Below are 18,878 nucleotides of genomic sequence, written 5' to 3'. Positions count from 1 at the left end.
ATGCGGGACTCGATCCCAGGACCCTGGGATCATGACCTGAGCCGAAGGCAGACGCTTAACCATCTGAGCCACCCAGGCGCCCAGCGATTTCTTGTCTTTGAGACAAGCAACCTTTCCAGCTGGGAGAGAAGCCTAGGAAGGGCATGGCAGGAAGAGTCTTAAGCATATATAACTTTCATAGGGTTTTAGAATTAGTGCCCATTTTAAGTAGATGTTCTGCTTTCCATCCAATTGGAACTAAACAGTTCCATAGTATTTCAAATTAGGCAATCCTTTGCAGATGCTTCAAAAATCTTTACAATATTCGTTATGAACAATTGGATATATAAGACCCAGTCATCAGGTAATCATTATGAAGAGACATATTCTCAATTGACAAACATTCTAAAGTAAAGCAAAACAAAACAGCTTTCAGTTATCCTATTTTCTTAACTGATCTTTGTTAACATGAATTGAGGTGTATAAGTGACATTTTAAATCATTTAGTATTATAGGAGTGCCTTTTAGGTGGACAACTCTATATGAATTTCATGCTTAAAAACCATTTTTTTATTCAAATTTCTTACAGCCACCCTAGGAAAGGAGTTATATTATCATCCCCCATTTCATGATGAAATTAAAAAAAAAAAAAACACACACACAGAGAAACTATGCAACTTAACCAAATCCCATAGCATGACAACCTTTAGAATAGCAAAATTATATACATGTGGTGATAACAATGGACCAATGATCTCTCCACATCAAACTCTAAAATTCTGAAAAATGTAGAACACGATTCTAAAGAATAGACTCACTTCTCAAAGTAAGACAAATATAATCTTATAAGGACACATGATTAACAAACTCACACTAATATTTTGAAACTACTTGATTTACTTTCTCATAACTAGTAACACACAACATTGTAGACATGATTTATTTAAAATAACTTTGGGAAATCGTATTTTTGACTGAACAATAACAAAACTATTAAAAAGATAAATTGACTATGGAATAATTACCCAATGTTAATTTTTAAAAATAATTTTTATAAGCCAAACTTGTGAATTTAAGATAGGCACAGTATTAACAATTGTTACTATCAGAAACACATTTAAAATGTGTGTTTCATTGACTGAAATCAGCTGTGAAACCTGGCCTGGAACTTGGTTGGCTGTTTAGTTTAATTTGTCTTATTGTTTCAAAATATAAATAGTTTGGCCCACTCTACATTTGTTAAAAACTGTAATCTTAAAATATGAAAAAGAAAGCAACAACTTCTCAAACACATAGATACGACTAGTCGTTTCATCTAAAAAGTTATAAAATACTTATTCCTGGAGAACTTTCACGATCCTGTACCTCAAAGCTTATTTCAAAAACCATCATTATTTCACATTTAAAAACTATACCCTTGCATTGAAGATATGAACTGTAAACATGCTATTATATACTATCCACATTCCAATTTTATTTTTATTTTTATTTTTTTTATTTTTTTAAAGATTTTATTTATCTATTTGAGAGAGAGAGAATGAGAGAGAGCACATGAGAGGGGGGAGGGTCAGAAGGAGAAGCAGACTCCCTGCAGAGCAGGGAGCCCGATGCGGGACTCGATCCCGGGACTCCAGGATCATGACCTGAGCCGAAGGCAGTCGCTTAACCAACTGAGCCACCCAGGCGCCCCACATTCCAATTTTAAATACCCTTTTGTTAACAAAGAATGTTGCATCTAATAAAAGCATGACTTATTTTTAGTTTCAATGGCAAAGTTAGTTCCTTTGTTGAGGAAATAATGAAGCAATGACCAAGATACTTGAAACAATAACATCAACATTACACAGATTTCAAAAAAAACAGAATAATACACTTACATAAAACATAAACAGAATCACTCGCTTTAGAAGAGAAGAGAGATGGCTTTTCAAAATATTTAGATTTTCCAACCCAAGAAGAAATTTAAAAAATAAAGAGAAAGAGAGATAGTGAGACCGAGAGAGAGAGAGAAATAGAGAGAGAGAGAGAGAGATTAGAGACAGAGGCAGACCAAGGACCGAAACTCTGCAGAAGTAAAAATACATTCTTAAAGCAGTTTTTAAACTTAAACTTCTCTGACAAGGTAGGTAACAGAGAAACGTAGATTCAGTGCAGGATTTTATATAGAATGAAACACAGAAACTAAACTCCACCAAAATGGAATTGTGTTACCAGTCAATGCCTGGCTGGGACTCTCCCTTTGCATGAAAAAGAAAGTTAATGTTATAAGAATAAAACATTATCAAGAATGTAATATACACACTTTATAATGTTTAGGAGAACAGCAGTTTTCAAGCACCACACAAAAAATTAATTAGGTAAGTGAAGATAATGTTAAAGCGAGTTCTCTACAATTTTCTAACAGGTTATACTTTAAGTAGTGTAGGACACACACTTGAATTCATTACATTTTATTGCACTATAAATTGGCTATTGTCATTATACCCAAATGTAAACAATAATGTAGACTTCCTTAATTTTTCTATCTGTAGGTCTCCTTGGGTGGAAGACAACTAATTAATAACTATGTAAAACCTGGGAAATTTGTATACGTATATACAGCATTTTTCTGTAAATACCCACTTGGCTAAAGAGATCCCATGGAAATAAAGAGGGGAAACCCGAAACACAGCATCTTTTATTTTTCAAAAATCCTGGCTTGTAATGAAAAAAGCACAGGTGGGAGGGAGATAAAGCCACTGGCTTTTGTAGACTTATTAGAATACACTCATCTCTTTACGCATGCTTCTGCTAGTGTCCTAAATTTGGGTTCCAAATGATCCAAAAATTCAAGCCCATCTTCTTCTTGTCGTTCACTGCAACAACCTATAGAACCAGCCACCGATCCTTTGCCTTCGTAGTTATACGTAAGGACATAGTCTTGAGCATGCTTATGCTTGTCATCCTGATTACACAGTTGCACCTTCTGCCAGGGGAGAAACACAATATATTTTATTATTATTATTTTAAACACCAAAACTTACTAACATAAAAATAATTGCTTTGATTTACCTTTCATTGTTTAATTTTTAATCAGAGTGTGTCCTCTAATGGATTCCTACATATAAAAAATGCACATGATTGGTCTGTATCATAAATCATCTATAAATTCACTCTACAGCATGTTTCTAAAATCTCACATATGTGGCAGCAAACCCAAGTATACAAGGGTTCATGTTAGGTAATCATTAGTTTCCCTTTCAAAATCATGTCTAAAGTGAGATGCACCCATTAAACTGAGCCCAAATTGATGTGGGCTGAGATCTTTCCAGATAGGCTTAGTGACCATAAGGCTATAATTGCCTCGTACCATGCTTCTGGTTTCTAAGATTCGATTTGTCACATGGGAAATATTCACACAAAGTCATGGAAAAAAATAATTTAAATATCATCACACAGATAACTTCTATATTTTAAAAACAAAAACATATAAACTGGGACTGTTCTTATACCAAATAAGACATTTCATGTCCAATAAATAAATAAATAAATAAATAAATAAATAAATATCATCTAACATCGTTTCCATAAGAATTAAAAACCAAACAAACTGAGAGGAAAAGTAAATGTCCTCTTAATATCTGAGCATTACTAAATCAAAATTAAGGAACAACAACTTTACAATTAATAGATTAATCATTAACTGAAAACAAGAGTCAGGCCACTAAATTGAAATAATTGAGAAAGTTGAAAAGAGATCAAAATAAACTTGTAGGACCCTCAGGGAAACTCACTTCACCAAGATGGGTCTGAGTGAAATCATGCCACTCGGAGTAGTTGTATTTGCAGTTGTCCACCTCCACAGGTCCTCCCCTGCAGGAATCCAGGGTGTGATGGTGCCCGGTCCCCCGGCACAGTTCCAGAGTCTGGTGTCCGCCTTTCACCATCTCAATGGTTTCCTGCCCTCCATTTTTCACTCCTGATTCCAGGGTGCCACAAATTCCCTGAGCCGAATTGCCCACAGTATGCATTGTGAAGCCATTCGTGGGGCACTGAAATGCAAACAATTTGCATACAGAGGCAAACAACAACAGCAACATGCAGATAATGCCATACATTTTTGTGTTAGAAGGTAAGCTCCCTGAGGGCAAGAACTAAATCTGTCTTAGCAATCCTGAATACCCGACTTTTGTAACCCCAGAACTTCATGCAGCGCCAATGCATCTGCAAACTGCAGATGTCAAGCGGTCTATACCTTGAGACAAATCAGAAAGCTGAATGTATATTCCTTCTCAAAAAACTTCTTAGAACACTGTACAATGTCATCTGTTAAATTCTTCCGAAATCTCAAGGCTCAAAAATCAGGATTCCGGTATCAACATCTCACGTGAATTTACCCTGCTTGGTTTAAATTCACTCCCTTCACCTAGAAGGACTGGACTAGACTAGAACAGAAACAGAAATGGGGACCGGTATTTTTATTCAGTGTCTACTGTCATTCCCTTCAACTAAAACAAAAATACAGAAAAAAGAGTTGCCATAAAAATCTTAGCTGCAATAATAAATCCTTGCCATCTCAATGAAGAAAAATAAATCAGCAGGGCAAATAAGAACACCAAAGCTCTGGTCACTGATTTTCTATGCTGTGTTTTTGTAGGAAACCCTAAGTTTTATTTTTTTCAATACCTTCCTAGATGTCAACACACTTTTGTTTTCTAAATCTTTCCTGTTCTTATCATCATTATGCTTTCTGTAGAAAATTTACATGTTCCTCATCCACGTACTAGGCTAGAAATCAAAGCTGGAGTTCTGTAGTCACTTGCTAGCATTGCCGTTTCATGTATTTGACCTCAGGCTTCTTGCTAACCCATATTAGAACCAGAAAGACTCCATTAAAGTTCTTCCCACACTGATCAAAGCTTGCAGTCATTTTATTGCTGTTGCCAGAAAAAAAAAATTAAAAATAATTATGCTGATGATCTGTGAATAATTAAATGAAATATTTTTACAACACAAACAGCAGTTTCAATATATAAAAAAGTCTGGACCTAAAGTTGAAGTTCTATTTTAAGTAGAAATAATAATGAGATGCTAAAGGATTTTTACTATTACGTAACACTACATGACCACATTGAAAGGCCATATATCACCATGAGAATCAACATTGTTCTATCTAGTCCAGAGGACCGATGAAATTTTATATATTGTCAGTTACCTGATTTCAAAAGAACTCTTCTCAGAAAAGATAATTATAGTTGGTTAGGCCAATTTGTCCTCTGCATTTATTTTAAAACAGAATGAATTACTTACTATTTTGTCGTCTCCTGGAGCTTCTGTGTTTGACACAATGAGGTTCTGCTGGGCTAAATCATCAGGAAATACTTTGGGCTGCTTCGCTGCCCCAGTACTCCCACAGACTAAGGTAAATAGGATACCTGGAGAATGGAAGAAGTTACTTCAGTTGATCATAAAACAATGTAGAGTTATGAATTTAGGATGATTAATACAAAGACAGCTTTCCAGAAAACATCAATGGCTTGTGGAGAAAGTCTGACCTAACCAGGTATGCCACGAAGACGTGCTAAATGCTGTGTTTCTGCGCTGAATTTTATATCTATGCTGAGATAACACGAGAAGAGTGCTTTCAATATATAAATTCAGTATGTTGTGTTAAGTAGACCTAGAACTATACACAAATGAACAGCTACAGATAGCAATGCTGATTCTAAGAATGTGTCTTGAAAGTTATCGCAAAGGCTATTATTCGAGTTGGTGAAGGACTTACAAAAGAGCAAGGCTATGCCCAACAATATTGCAAGGATGGCCCATTTTCCAAGTCTCACTTCTCTGTGGTCAGTCCTCGGATCTCTGCGAAGCGTGCAGTCATTTTCAGTAATACAGTCACATAACATAACATTCAATGGAGTGATGAGTGACAGGCCGTGTCTATCTGTGACTCTGACAGGTACTCGGTACGTTCCAAACGGAAGGTCCTCCTGAAAGAAAAGACGAGCTGCCGTATCTGAAAGAAAATAAAACTGAGTGATAGAGAATGTCCCTAATTTCTCCTAGCATTAGGATATTCGCCATATTTCCTGACAAACGGATCTTCCTGATGGGAAGGCACCACTGCTAGGACTGAGAATGTGAACGGACTGACGAGTTCTCATCTAGAGCAACGGTAAACATACTGCACATGCAAGTTTCTCTCTGCTGCCTCTCACATAAACTTCCTTCGGCTCTCATAATAATGTATTTTTCTGCCCATAAACAAGCCCTTCTTATCGTAAGTAACAGGCGCGCCAAGACATTGGTCTTTATCATATCTTTGAAAATTTTTAATATCACCATGCAGTGCAATTTGCTTTTATACATGGCTCATCAGAATCTGAAATTCTGGATGTTTCCCCTTACTCTGTTTTCATATATTGTGCCAAACAAACAAACAGTTGTGACTCACTGTCAGAGACTGATTCTGACAACTTAGAACATGGCTGACCTTGAACATAGTGGCAAGCATGAGTTGTCCTGATGCTATACCGTCTCACAGTCCTATAGGACCCTGGGACCAACTGTATACTTTTTAGTTTTGATGTATTTTTTTAGGTGAAGGGTAGAAAATATCCAGGTCAATATCTAATTCAGTCTCGGGTACAGATCCAAAGACAGAATACTATTCTGAATATAAATGCCACATGCCCATGCCTAAGAATAACCCCTCCCCGTTTAACTGGCCTAGGGTGACAGTCTCATTTATTTTTAGGGTGTTTGAAGCTCTAAATATAAATTTGGGTGTTTGGGTAAAGAAATCAGTGAATAAGTCCATTTTAAAAGAAAGCATGGTTAACTTGGTAAGTTTATGTGTAAAAAATGAGAAGAAGACTAGCAGAACCAAAATTTATGATGCATAATGTGCCATGGTCTGATACATTCATTATCTTGTTTACTCCGATGCATAATGTGCCTTGGTCTGATACATTCATTATCTTGTTTACTCCCCCAAATAATCCCATTTTACATATGAGTAAATTAAGCCCCAAAGAAAATAAACAGCATGGTCATATTTATATCACTAATAAACAGGGGAGCCGGCATTGAACACAGCCTATTTGACTTCAAAGACTATTTGGGATACGTTCTTCTTAACTTGGTGTTTCCCAGACTTTTGGGTTATTTCACAGATGAGTAGAATTTTAAAGTAACAAAGTTTTGACTGACATAATCCTGCCAATGTTTTACTCTATGAAGCAGGAATATTAAACAAAATTACTACCTCCTTCCACACAATCTAAAAAGAAATGATGGGGCACCTGGGTGGCTCAGTTGGTTAAGCGACTGCCTTTGGCTCAGGTCATGATCCTGGAGTCCCGGGATTGAGTCCCGCATCGGGCTCCCTGCTCGGCAGGGGGTCTGCTTCTCCCTTTGACCCTCCTCCCTCTCATGCTCTCTGTCTCTCATTCTCTCTCTCTCAAATAAATAAATAAAATCTTTAAAAAAAAAAAAGTTCAAAAACCTTTAAAAAAAAATAAATAAAAAATAAAAATAAAAAAATAAAAAGAAATGATGTTATGACACCAAATCAGCAGAAAGGAGAAAATCTAAAAATAAGGTTAGTTCTGAAAATGCTGTCAGTTCACAGAGCAGGATTCAGGACACAGGGCCTTAACACGTCACTGTAGCTTCTGTGTGTCCTCGCTTTCCTTCTCCCTTCCTGTTCCCCTTCCCTTGGCTTTGTTTTCTAATCGGTCATAAAAGAAAATGGAGGAATATTCATTGGAAGCATGGGGTAGAAATTCACATTCAAGGACACCTTAAAGGCAAACCCCCTCAGTTTATAGCAGGTGGTGAGTCGTGAAGGCTGGAGTGCTGGGTGACCAGGGCTTCAGGAGACACAGGATGCACTGAACTGTTAAGAGCCGAGGTAGGGAGCGATGAAGCTGGCATGGAGAGAGTCCCTTCGTTTTTGTCATTCTCGTCAACACAGATCCTCTCGTGGCTAAAGTCAGAAGCACAAACTAAGAACTAAGTTGGTATCAACTTAGTATTCACGTACCGTTAATTTTTGTCAATCTCCACTTTCTTTCTAAGTCTGAATCAGGATCACTCTCCAAACTGAAGTCGAAGGGCGGGCCATTCGTAGGCCCATCGGGATCGACAGCAACAATATCCGCAGATGACAGGACAGTTTTGCAGATTACTACTGTCTGCTTTGGAATAACTGCGCCATTATCGTTCACATCTTGAAGTATAATTCCCAGGGTCCCAGTACATGTTTTCCCGTCTAGAAAAGTGGATGAAAAAAGCAGAATTTTTTAATGTTCTGAGTTTTCACTAGGAAACTGTACATCGAAAAAAACAGTTTTAAATATGGATGTGGCACCAGTAACATATAAATGGCGGTGACAAGCACAGTCACAGGCTATGCCCTTAAAGAATGTTTTTTAAAAAAAATGATCACTTTCAAATAGGTTGTGCTATTTGAAATAACTGCTATTCGATTTGTCATCCATTCACTAAATAGCTGCAAAAGACATGGAAACTTTCATGGAGGTTAGTTTTGACTGATTTTTTGAAAGGAGAAAATATGACCAAGAGCACTGCCGTACAGTTACATGCACAAGGAGACTTGAGAAGGTGGGAAAGCACAGTATGCACATCCACGTTCTGGACATAAGGAGGGGGATGGACAGATTGGCTGGAATTGATACCACAGAGAAGAGCTAAAAGTCCAGCCTAAGGATATGCATATAGAAAGTGCATATGGTTTTGGAGCAGGGGAATAGAAAGGTAGAAGATATGGATTTGGAAGATGAGAAGAAAACAGTACATAGAAACGTTTGAAGGGTAAAAAGATTCCAGAAGCGGAAAATCACTTGTAAGCCAAACTCATCATAGTGGCTGTAGCCTAAGGAATGCATCTGTCTCTAGACTTAATAAAAACTTACTGAATAACTACTTTGTACAGGGCACCGTACCGGAAAATCTACGGGCTTCAAAGATGAAGTGGATGTGGGTCCAGGCCACAGATCAGTAACACAGTTGTGAAGTCTGAAGCTGAACACAAATCCAGGACTTCTGTGTCTAGATCACTTCTTTCTGCTTAATCAGGAGGCCTTGGGACATCAAGGATGGACAAGAGGATAAACAAACCTATGCTGTCTGGGGCTGTGTCTTACATGAAGCTGCCAACCTGGGAAAGCTGGAAGACCAGGCACCGCCCTGCAGTCTCGACCAAGGCGACAGGACCTGCGATACCTGAGGTGTCATCAAGGGCCAGGAGACCTGGTTCTGAAATGTGAGACCCAGAAAAGGACAAGATGGAGGCAACTATGAGACTGCTATGCGGTAAAGTGGGAGAGAGGAAGAAACCAAAAACAGAAAGCAAACCGAACACCTCATACGTAATACAGGTTTGCAAATCAAAATTCCAGAAGGAGCAAGAGCAATGCTACAAAGAAAACCAACAAAATCACCCACCAGAAGATTAATTTCACTCTATGCAAGACATCTTTGAAACATGTGTATTTAGTATCTCCAAAGACATAAAAAAGGGTAACTGTTGAAAGAACAATGAAATTATAGCTTAAGTTCCAGTGGAAATAAAACAACAACATTCCTCTAATAGGGACTCCAGAAGAAGAGAATAAATAGAATGGCAGGGAAGCACTATTTAAAGAGATAATTGCTGAGAATATCCCAGAATTAAAGAGAAGCATGGATCTTTTTTAAAAATATATTCTGAAGGCAGTGCTACATAAATAAAAATAAACTCACACCATAAACATTCTATTAAAACTACAGAATGCAACCTAGGGAGCCAAAAAAGTTACCTAGACACATTATCTACAAATGGACAAGAATGAGACTGACAGTAGATAAACCTCAGCAACATGAGACATCAGAAGATAATGGAGTACGACCTGCACGGTGCTGAGGGAAAGGAACTTAACTCAAAACTTTACATTAAGTCAAATGATCAGATCAAGCAGGAGAATAACATTAAAATATTTTTCAGAATAAAATGGGTAGGGTTTATCACCTAGACCACACCACTGGGAGAACTAGTAAAGGATGTACACCAGCAAGAAGAAAAGGGAACCAGGAGAGAAGGAATGAGATGTAAGAAACAAGGCAATGATCTCTCCCTTTGGACAACTTAAAAAAAGAGAGAGGAGAGGGAGCCAAAGGAAGCAGGGGGATCTGTATTTTACCTGCCTGGCATACTTTTTTGGAGGGCAGAATAATTTCACATCTCAAAATCTCTTGTCCTCACCCTATGTGCTGTGTTCTGGCTCTCTCTGAAAACTGGGATTGTGGAATATCTCGAACATTTCTTGCCATTGGAGTCCACACAGAGTTGAAAGCACATGGCTTACTGGCTGAATCTGATGGATCGCCTTGTCTTTAAAAATTGACTTCTACGATGTCTGCTCTTTTACCACCGTGCTAAATGCCTGAACTTCCCTTCCATTCAACATTTAGAGTTGTGCAATTCACTCCATTTTTTGAGGCATTGTGATTCGTAGCGGTGTACAATATTTAAACCAAAGATCTTAAACATCTAATTCAGTGTTTCATGGCTGTTTTTAAATCTGCTGTTTAAATAAATACTCTAATTCATTAGAGTGTAGGCATGCAATGCTCACCTTCTAATATAAATGCAATTCTATATGAGTAAGTACTAATTCCAAATATGAAGTCATGGAAAGTGAACTACCCATGGTTTTGTGATTTTTCTGCATGGCACCCTCCTGATCAATGTTTCAAAAATTATGAAAACACACTCCTCCCTAAAGCTGGAATAAAACAACAAACATAGAAACCTAAAGCTGAATGACACTGCCAAGAGAGTTCAATTTGAGAAAACATTGAGAAGAAGAGAGAAATTGAACCCAAGGTGGAAGAAATAGCTAGGCTCAGGAGAGCAGAAGGTAGTACCAGAAAGCATATGGACCACAGAGGAAAGTGTGGAAAAATTTACACACAGAAGCCTTGCAAGAGTTTTAGAAAGAGAAAGCAAGTGCTGTAGAGAAGCAGGAAGTTGGGAAGAGAGAATGGACCTGAGGTCAGTGCTCCCAAGAGAGCATCTTTCATTAGGAAGCAGCTGGGAGGGTCCAAATGAAATTAGCCAGCATAGATTTTAGAAAAAGATAAAAACAAAACAAGGAAAAAAAAAAAAAAAAACCATTTTGTATGATCTCAGTTCATAAAATAAATAGTTGTAACATTTAGCCCCTACCCTCTTCAACAGAAATGAATGGGAAAGGCCCCATGACACATTTATTCTATTCCACAATGATGATTGAGCTCATCTAAACTCCATACAAATATTTGAACTCTCAATTATTTTATCTCTTCTGCAGCAAAGGAGAATGTAGAATAAAATTGTATCCCAAATCACTTAATTCCGGACAACAAATTTATCTGATCCATCAACAAGCCATTTGCCAAGGACTGTTAAAAATGTAAAAAGAACAGATTTGATTTTCTTTTTTTTTTTTTTTAAAGGTTTTATTTATTTGACAGAGAGAAACACAGCTAGAGAGGGAACACAAGCAGGGGGAGTGGGAGAGGGAGAAGCAGGCTCCCCGCGGAGCAGGGAGCCTGATGCGGGGCTCGATCCCAGGACCCTGGGACCAGGACCTGAGCCGAAGGCATACGCTTAACGACTGAGCCACCCAGGCGCCCCCAGATTTGATTTTCATGTTATTCTTCTTTTTCATTTGCCTTTGACCAAAAAGCATGTCCTGACAAAGGGACAAAGGAAACTGAGGCCTTTAAAGGACAGTCAAAGTTAAATTAATAATAACTACAACCTTACCGATTCAATCAATGGATAGGAACCATTTCTCATTCATTTAGAGAGAACTGAAATACCTAAAACATCTTCCAAGATTGCTTCTAAACTCTAATGTTGTAAACCATAGTGTAATAACTTATGTTTGCTGTAGTTAGCATATTTAGTTTATGGATGCACAAAGATCAAATGTATGTTATGCACTAAATGGATCTCATATATAACCACTGCGCTCATATTCTTCTCCATTTTGTAGGACTCACAGAACATTTTACATTTCATATGGTTTTATGGATTCACAGTGTTTGTCTTTCTAATTTTATAATATACCATTAATCATGACTATGATTATTTTTATATAATGTCCTTAATTAGAATTCTAATCCCCAAGTATACTGAGAGTTTCTGTAAAAAGATAGAACAATTTTGTAGGAATGCACTATGGGAGTAATCAGTATGTTCTCCGTGTAATGAATTTTCCTGCCAAAGCGAGTATTTTAAAAAACATGACTAGATAAATTGAAGCTAATTTTATTAAAGTAACTTTCTCAATTTTCAATGATTGTTTACTTTTAATAAATTATGGTTTCCGGTATTTCTATTACTAAATTATTTTATAACTACAGAAAACTGAGGGTGTTATTAGAAAGCAGCCATGAGTTAATAAATTACAGCAAACCTTTCAATTGCTCTATGTCTTCTGGAGAGAAATACATTTTGAGAATATATGCAGTTGATTTCAAGTCGATGTTGGTGGTTTACAAACTGAGGATGTAAGTAGGCGGAAATTGATGGGCTTAAACACAAAGCTCTTACCTTTGTCTGACGCAAGAATTGTGATATTATATATATCATCTCTGATGTTCTCTGCCTCTCTATCCAGGTTTCTGAAAATTGTGATCGATCCTTCCTTTTCATCAATTGTGACCCACCCTTTTGGATCAGTTAATTTCTTATACCTATTAGTAATGATGAATGAAAATAACAAACTGTATCATAGGCCAAATTACAATTCTGGCATCAAAACAAGTTATGAATTTTATTTTATTTTTTTAAGATTTTATGTATTTATTTGACAGAGAGAGACAGCTAGAGAGGGAACACAAGCAGGGGGAGTGGGAGAGGGAGAAACAGGCCTCCTGCTGAGCAGGGAACCCCCCCCCCCCCGATGCAGGGCTCAATCCCAGAACCCTGGGATCATGACCCAAGCTGAAGGCAGTGGCTCAACCGACTGAGCCACCCAGGTGCCCCAACAAATTATGAATTTTGAAAACATGGTAAATTTGGAATTAACTAAAACAGGATACCTTATGTTGCTGCTACTTCTTGTTTCGGGGTCATATGCTTTATATCCATTGCTCTTTGTTCCCACTGGCACATTTTCTTTAATTTGAACGGTTTGCACTGCAGGGCTACACTCGGGGCCCTCATCCTGATTTTTTACATTAACAGTAACTGTTGCTGTGCTCATGACTGATCGTGAATGAGCCTCTCTAGAATACAGAGCTTCATTAACTACGCCAATCTGTAGGTTCACCTGTTGTCTTTCTTCATAATTCAGTGGCTACAAAACACAAGTGTGTTGAAAATCAGATCAAGACATTTAGGATTTGGCCATGCTGGCATACATAACTAGTGTTGAGAATAGTCAGGAGAGTATTAAATATATACCCAGAAACTAGGTGGTGGTTGGAGGAGGGGAATCCACCTGATTCAGTATTTGGGTGGAACCAGAAAAGCAAAACAAAACAAAACAAAAAATGTTTCTCAACTGTGAGTAATATCAGAAGTCCTGATAATGAATTCAAAAAGCATTTAATGAAGGTGTTTCAAGGTTAACACTTGAGAAATTACTTTAGGACCTCCATACCCTAATCAACGGTTATTTACTACTCCATTCATTTTGGGTCAGCTTATCCTATCCTTCTGAAATGAATAGAATTATTTGTACCTGGTTTGGGATGGAAAATGTGGGTCAAATTTATAAAATGTTTCTCAGAGAGGACAGAGAAGAAAATAGAAAGCTCATGGACATTACACTTTCCTTTTTTAGCTCTTCCATCCCAGTTACTTTTTAAAGAACCAGTAGTACCAAATTTAATGGAAGGTTTTTATTTTATCTTGCCTGATATGTAGCTGTAATGAGAATAGGTAAAGCCATTTCCTGCAAGACAGAAATCTTGTCAGGTCTTGGACTTCACAGAGATAAAATTGCTTCTTAGAACACCAAGGATTAGGGCAGGGGTTGGATGAGGCAAGAGATATGATTCAAAAGACATTTCTTTGCTATTTTGAAACATAGAAATTAACCTACAAACTGCACTTAATTTTCATCATTGTAAGAAAAAGGATTTGTCATTCTTGATGCATGCTCTTTGTGAATATGTACAAAAGGGAAACTACATGGACCCAGGATAGAATCATGTTCTAGTTAAAGATGCAGCAGAAATAAGACTATGACTGTGTCCAAAGCAGGTGGCTTTATGGGCTAACTGGCTTCTGAACTGGCAGGGAAGTCTTCTGAGATGCTGCAGAATAGTATTAGAAGGAGGTTTCACAAGTATTTGCATCTTTGAATGGTTGAGGATTCCCATCCTCAACCAAGAAGGAAGCTAAGGTTTAATGTGTGCTAGATATAGATGAACAAATCTACAAATGCTGTCCCTATGGGTCTCACCAGGAATAACTCACCATTTGGGAAATTCAGGAAATAAGTGAAGGCTCCCTGACTCAGCTACAGAAAGAATGGGCTAGGAAAGTTTGGCACTGTCCCATGGGCATCAAAGCTGTGCCAGTTTTTTAATTGTTAAGACTTGTTGGTTACAAAGTGGATACTATTGAACACACACACACATATATAATATTATTTTAAATACCAAGACTTTATAAAAGGTTCTCCAATTTGAATATACTCATCCTGTTATAGTTACGGAGAACATAGCATTTATATTTACCTATGTATCTATTTTATTCTTATATTTACCCAGAATTCCTTCTTTTCATTAAGCTCTAGTATGCTAATCTACGATATTATAAGCTACAAATAACTAATTTACTAATTTATTCTTACCTTAACCACACACAGAACTCCTTCATTGGTTTTGGGGTCTGTTACTATTTTAAAATTCCCATTTTCATTGCCTTTTAAAATGGTATAATTAGCTCTCCAATTCACAGTATTCATTAAATCCTTATCCTCAACAGTAACACGTAAGATTTCCACATCAACTGTATTTTCTTCCACTGACGTCACATACTAAAATAATAAAAACAAAAAAGCCTTAATTAGTAACTGTCACAAATAGAGCACTGTGGGAAATAAACTCAGTTCTTCTAATTTCCAAGGACTATGTTTACATGATTTCAAACCCTAAGTCCAATTTACTGTCATGTGACTGGGGACACTGCATCTGAAATAATGGGGCAGGCATGGTTGGAGTTATGTATGTTTAGCAATTAACACCAGGTCCTACATTCTTCTTTTATTACTATCATGTACTTACAGAAGTACGGGTAAATATTGGTAAGTTGTCATTTACATCTCCAATATTAATGATGCAAGTTGAAGTTGTCTGCAAACCGAAATACTGACCATCCATGTCTTGTACTTTTATTTTCAACTGGTATTTATCAGTTACCTGAAAAGAAAGAATTTAATTATTGAGTGAAAGCAACATTGTAATTGAAATCTTATTTTACACTCTGTAATTTTTCTTGCATTAAAAATTTAAGAAGTAAAATTTCACAGTTTTCATGTACTGGCAAAAAATCTCCTCACACTAGTAATTTTCTATTAATTTATGAAAATAGAGTAGTTTCTCAAATTTAAAGTGCTGCTTTATATAGAATATAGAAAAATTGGTTTTTGTTTTACTCACCAGAAAGGGAAGGGGTAGCCATAGCACATTTTAAATTGCCTAGCAGTTAATCAAAATCTTTTATCTCCTATCCAAAGTACATTCTTAGGCTGAAAAATATATGGCAGTGACTCTTACACCAGTCTTGAATAATAAAGTAAAATAGCCTCCCATAAAAAAGGCAGATTTTTTTTTTAAAGATTTTATTTATTTATTTCACAGAGGGACACAGCGAGAGAGGGAACACAAGCAGGGGGAGTGGGAGAGGGAGAAGCAGGCTTCCCGCGGAGCAGGGAGCCTGATGCAGGGCTTGATCCCAGGACCCTGGGATCATGACCTGAGCTGAAGGCAGACGCTTAACGCCTGAGCCACCCAGGAGCCCCTAAAAAGGCAGATTTTTGAATATTTACATTTATAAAAAGATCTGGAACTGTAATTTTTTTTTCTGTCTGTGGAAAATGTAATCTGTTTCTTAGGGCTTTACATTCATCAGGGACTGTAGAAGGCTCATTGTTAGTTTCAAAAAAAGTGTGTTTCTCCTCATAACGGTTTCATTTATCATAAGTATTGAGGCATGAAAGGATTAAAAGCAATTCTAATAATAATGCATTCTGGATGAATTTTGGGAGCCTTGGGTTCTTTTCCTAACTCTAAAAATAACAAATGTAATCTCTCTGGCAGTTGGAAAAGTCTTTTTAGCTAGGTTTTCTCTTCTATAAAACGATGATACTAATACCTTTCCTATATAATTCACCGCTTTTCATAAGACAAAATAATATGTAAAAAAACATCCTGCCCTTCTACCAAGAATGTTTACCCTTCTCTCAACTCCATCACTTCTTAAACTTTCTTGTCTGTTATGTCTTACCTAAAATAAAACTAAAATTTCTCTATCTCTATGCTTTTTACACATATGATTTTCCTGATGTACTCTTCTCTCATAATCAGTCACATATGCAGAGCTGAAAAATACTGGCCTCATTTAAAAACTCATGCTAGTGTACTTTCAAGGAGAGAATACATATTTTGTTTGTAGTGAATTAAGATTTATTCAAAATAATCAACTGGCTAATAAAACAAAGAAAGAGATGAAGTTCGGGACCTAAATATTAACTTGTGATATCTTCAGATAGAAGAAAAAGTGTAATGTTTAAAGAGCATAAGGGGTTGAAAGGAACAGATGAAAGCTGGAATCCTGGCATCAATAAGTGTCTCCAGAGCACTCTTGGGTAACACTCCATGACACCTTCATTAGTCCAATGTTTTCAACTGACTTAGTAGAAGGAGCTATTCAAGACTTGATAAAAGAGGATTTGGTCTAGGGGCACCTGGGTGGCTCAGATGGTTAAGCATCTGCCTTCGGCTCAGGTCATGAACCCAGGGTCCTGGGATCGAGCCCCGCATCGGGCTCCCTGCTCCGCGGGAAGCCTGCTTCTCCCTCTCCCATTCCCCCTGCTTGTGTTCCCTCTCTCGCTGTGTCTCTCTCTGCCAAATAAATAAATAAAATCTTTAAAAAAAAAAAAAAAAAGAGGATTTGGTCTATAATCTGCTTTTCCCGAGCACATAAATTCCATGAAAAATCTGTATGATTTCTGGAGTTATAACAGCAATTCATTCATTCATTTATTCTGTAAATGATACTGTACTCTTCACTGGCACATACAGTAAAAACAAATGAATTTATGAATAAAATAAATACAGTTGTAATAAAATAAAATATAATTTCACTTAGGAATGTCCTTGTAGCTGCAGTAAAAATGATTAATTTTACCAAATTTTATTAAATTTCAACCCATAGTCTAGTGAAGAAATGGGAGGTATGCATAAAGCAGTTCTGCTACATAACATACAATGTTCTTCTCAAGGGAAGTACTTGTGTGATTATTTAAGAACTAAACTAGCTATTGTTTTGGGGGTTTTACTGCACAAAATACCATTTTTACATGAAAGACATCTATCATTATTCAGACTAGTGTATTTGGAAGACATTATATCTTAATAAAGTGAATCTGTCACTTCAAGGAAAACAACTATTTGTTGTCAATGATAAACTGGAGTTTCAAACAAAAATGAGACTTCTGGAAAACTTTTATCAACCACTGTGATATCAAGGGAGGTGAAAAGGTGACTTTTTTCCTGTATTGCTTAATGAAATGTGTCAATCTCTGCAAGATCTACATAATTCAGTAAAACACTATTTTCCAAATGGTTAACACATGATGTTACAAAATTATACATGGATAAATTGTCCAGAGTACAAGATAGACCAATGGATTTAATATAACAAAGTATGAAAGCTCCTTGATAAGGCTTTAGAGTGCACATTGCAAAAAACACATTTATCAAACTAACATTTATGAAACAAAAATTGTCAAGTTTTGGTGTAGTATCAAAAGAGTAGCCCCAATGACCTAAAATTACTATTAAAATACTCCTCTCTTTTCTAACTTCATCTCATGTTGGATTTTCTTTATATACTTTAGCTAAAGCTACATATTATAACAAACTGAATGCAGAAGGAGATATGAGAATCCACCAGTCTTATATTAAGCCAGGTATTAAAGAGACTTGGAAAAATACATTACAGTGTCATTCTTCTCAGTAAATTATTTACTGTTTTAGAAAGTGTAATTGTTTTTTTATAAAAATGTTATTTATGATAATGTGTAATATATTTATGATTTTTAAATGGGTGAATAAATAAATATTTTAAACTTTTGTCAGCTTTAAATACTAATGGAATAAATATCAATAAATATAGCCCTTATAAACAAAAGACCTGTGAAATCTTCAATAATATTTAAGAGTTTAAAAGGTCCTGAGACCAGAAAATTTGAGGACCACTACTCTAATCCATGAGGAAAAAAGAGAGGAAAATGAAATGAATCTGGTATGAACTTTTAGGAATCAAATACCTGACAAGCATATATTACTATACCTTAAGATTAAGGATTATAAACGTAGTAAGTAGGCCAGATAAACTCTCTAAGAATTCAGATGAATAAATGCCTGGTGGAAGAGGTAATAGTTGAATAGCCAAGTGAATGACTCACTAAACTAGGATAGCTGCAGTGGAAATGGACAGAATATAAATACAAGGTCATTTTAGAGGTAACAGCACCATGTTTGGGAAAGTGATCTGAACAAGGGAGCAAGAGGAGACATTAAATACAATTCTGAGAACATGAACTCAGGGTGACAAGAGAAAAATTATCAACAGGAAAAGAATGTATTAATGTCATTTTACCTAGAAAACACGGCAAGGA

The 18,878-nt window shown here is 36.6% G+C and overlaps 1 protein-coding gene across 2 annotated transcripts in view; it reads right to left on the bottom strand.

Annotated features, from left to right (window-relative positions):
• Positions 1–900: 900 nt before the first annotated feature.
• The window catches only part of LOC123852355 (desmocollin-2), a 35,362-nt gene continuing 17,384 nt past the window's right edge, over positions 901–18,878 (bottom strand). Inside the window, exons 8-17 of one of the 2 annotated variants that reach the window (XM_064577785.1) lie at positions 15,259–15,393; positions 14,826–15,011; positions 13,063–13,319; positions 12,572–12,714; positions 8,012–8,239; positions 5,744–5,980; positions 5,269–5,393; positions 3,753–4,010; positions 3,031–3,076; positions 901–2,944 (exon numbers count right to left, since the gene is read on the bottom strand). In XM_064577785.1, coding sequence (XP_064433855.1) covers positions 3,041–3,076; positions 3,753–4,010; positions 5,269–5,393; positions 5,744–5,980; positions 8,012–8,239; positions 12,572–12,714; positions 13,063–13,319; positions 14,826–15,011; positions 15,259–15,393 — 1,605 coding nt within the window. In that variant the 3' untranslated portion in view covers positions 901–2,944; positions 3,031–3,040. The remainder of the gene's footprint in view (positions 2,945–3,030; positions 3,077–3,752; positions 4,011–5,268; positions 5,394–5,743; positions 5,981–8,011; positions 8,240–12,571; positions 12,715–13,062; positions 13,320–14,825; positions 15,012–15,258; positions 15,394–18,878) is intronic. The other variant, XM_045886393.3, reaches the window with a different exon arrangement.

This window comes from Mirounga angustirostris, unplaced genomic scaffold, assembly GCF_029215605.1.
Source record: "Mirounga angustirostris isolate CCGP_5_RB_7025 unplaced genomic scaffold, mMirAng1.0.hap1 SCAF_14, whole genome shotgun sequence".
Taxonomy (NCBI): Eukaryota; Metazoa; Chordata; class Mammalia; order Carnivora; family Phocidae; genus Mirounga; species Mirounga angustirostris.
Note: the sequence above shows the minus strand (reverse complement) of the source record. Positions and strands in the feature narration are given on the sequence as shown.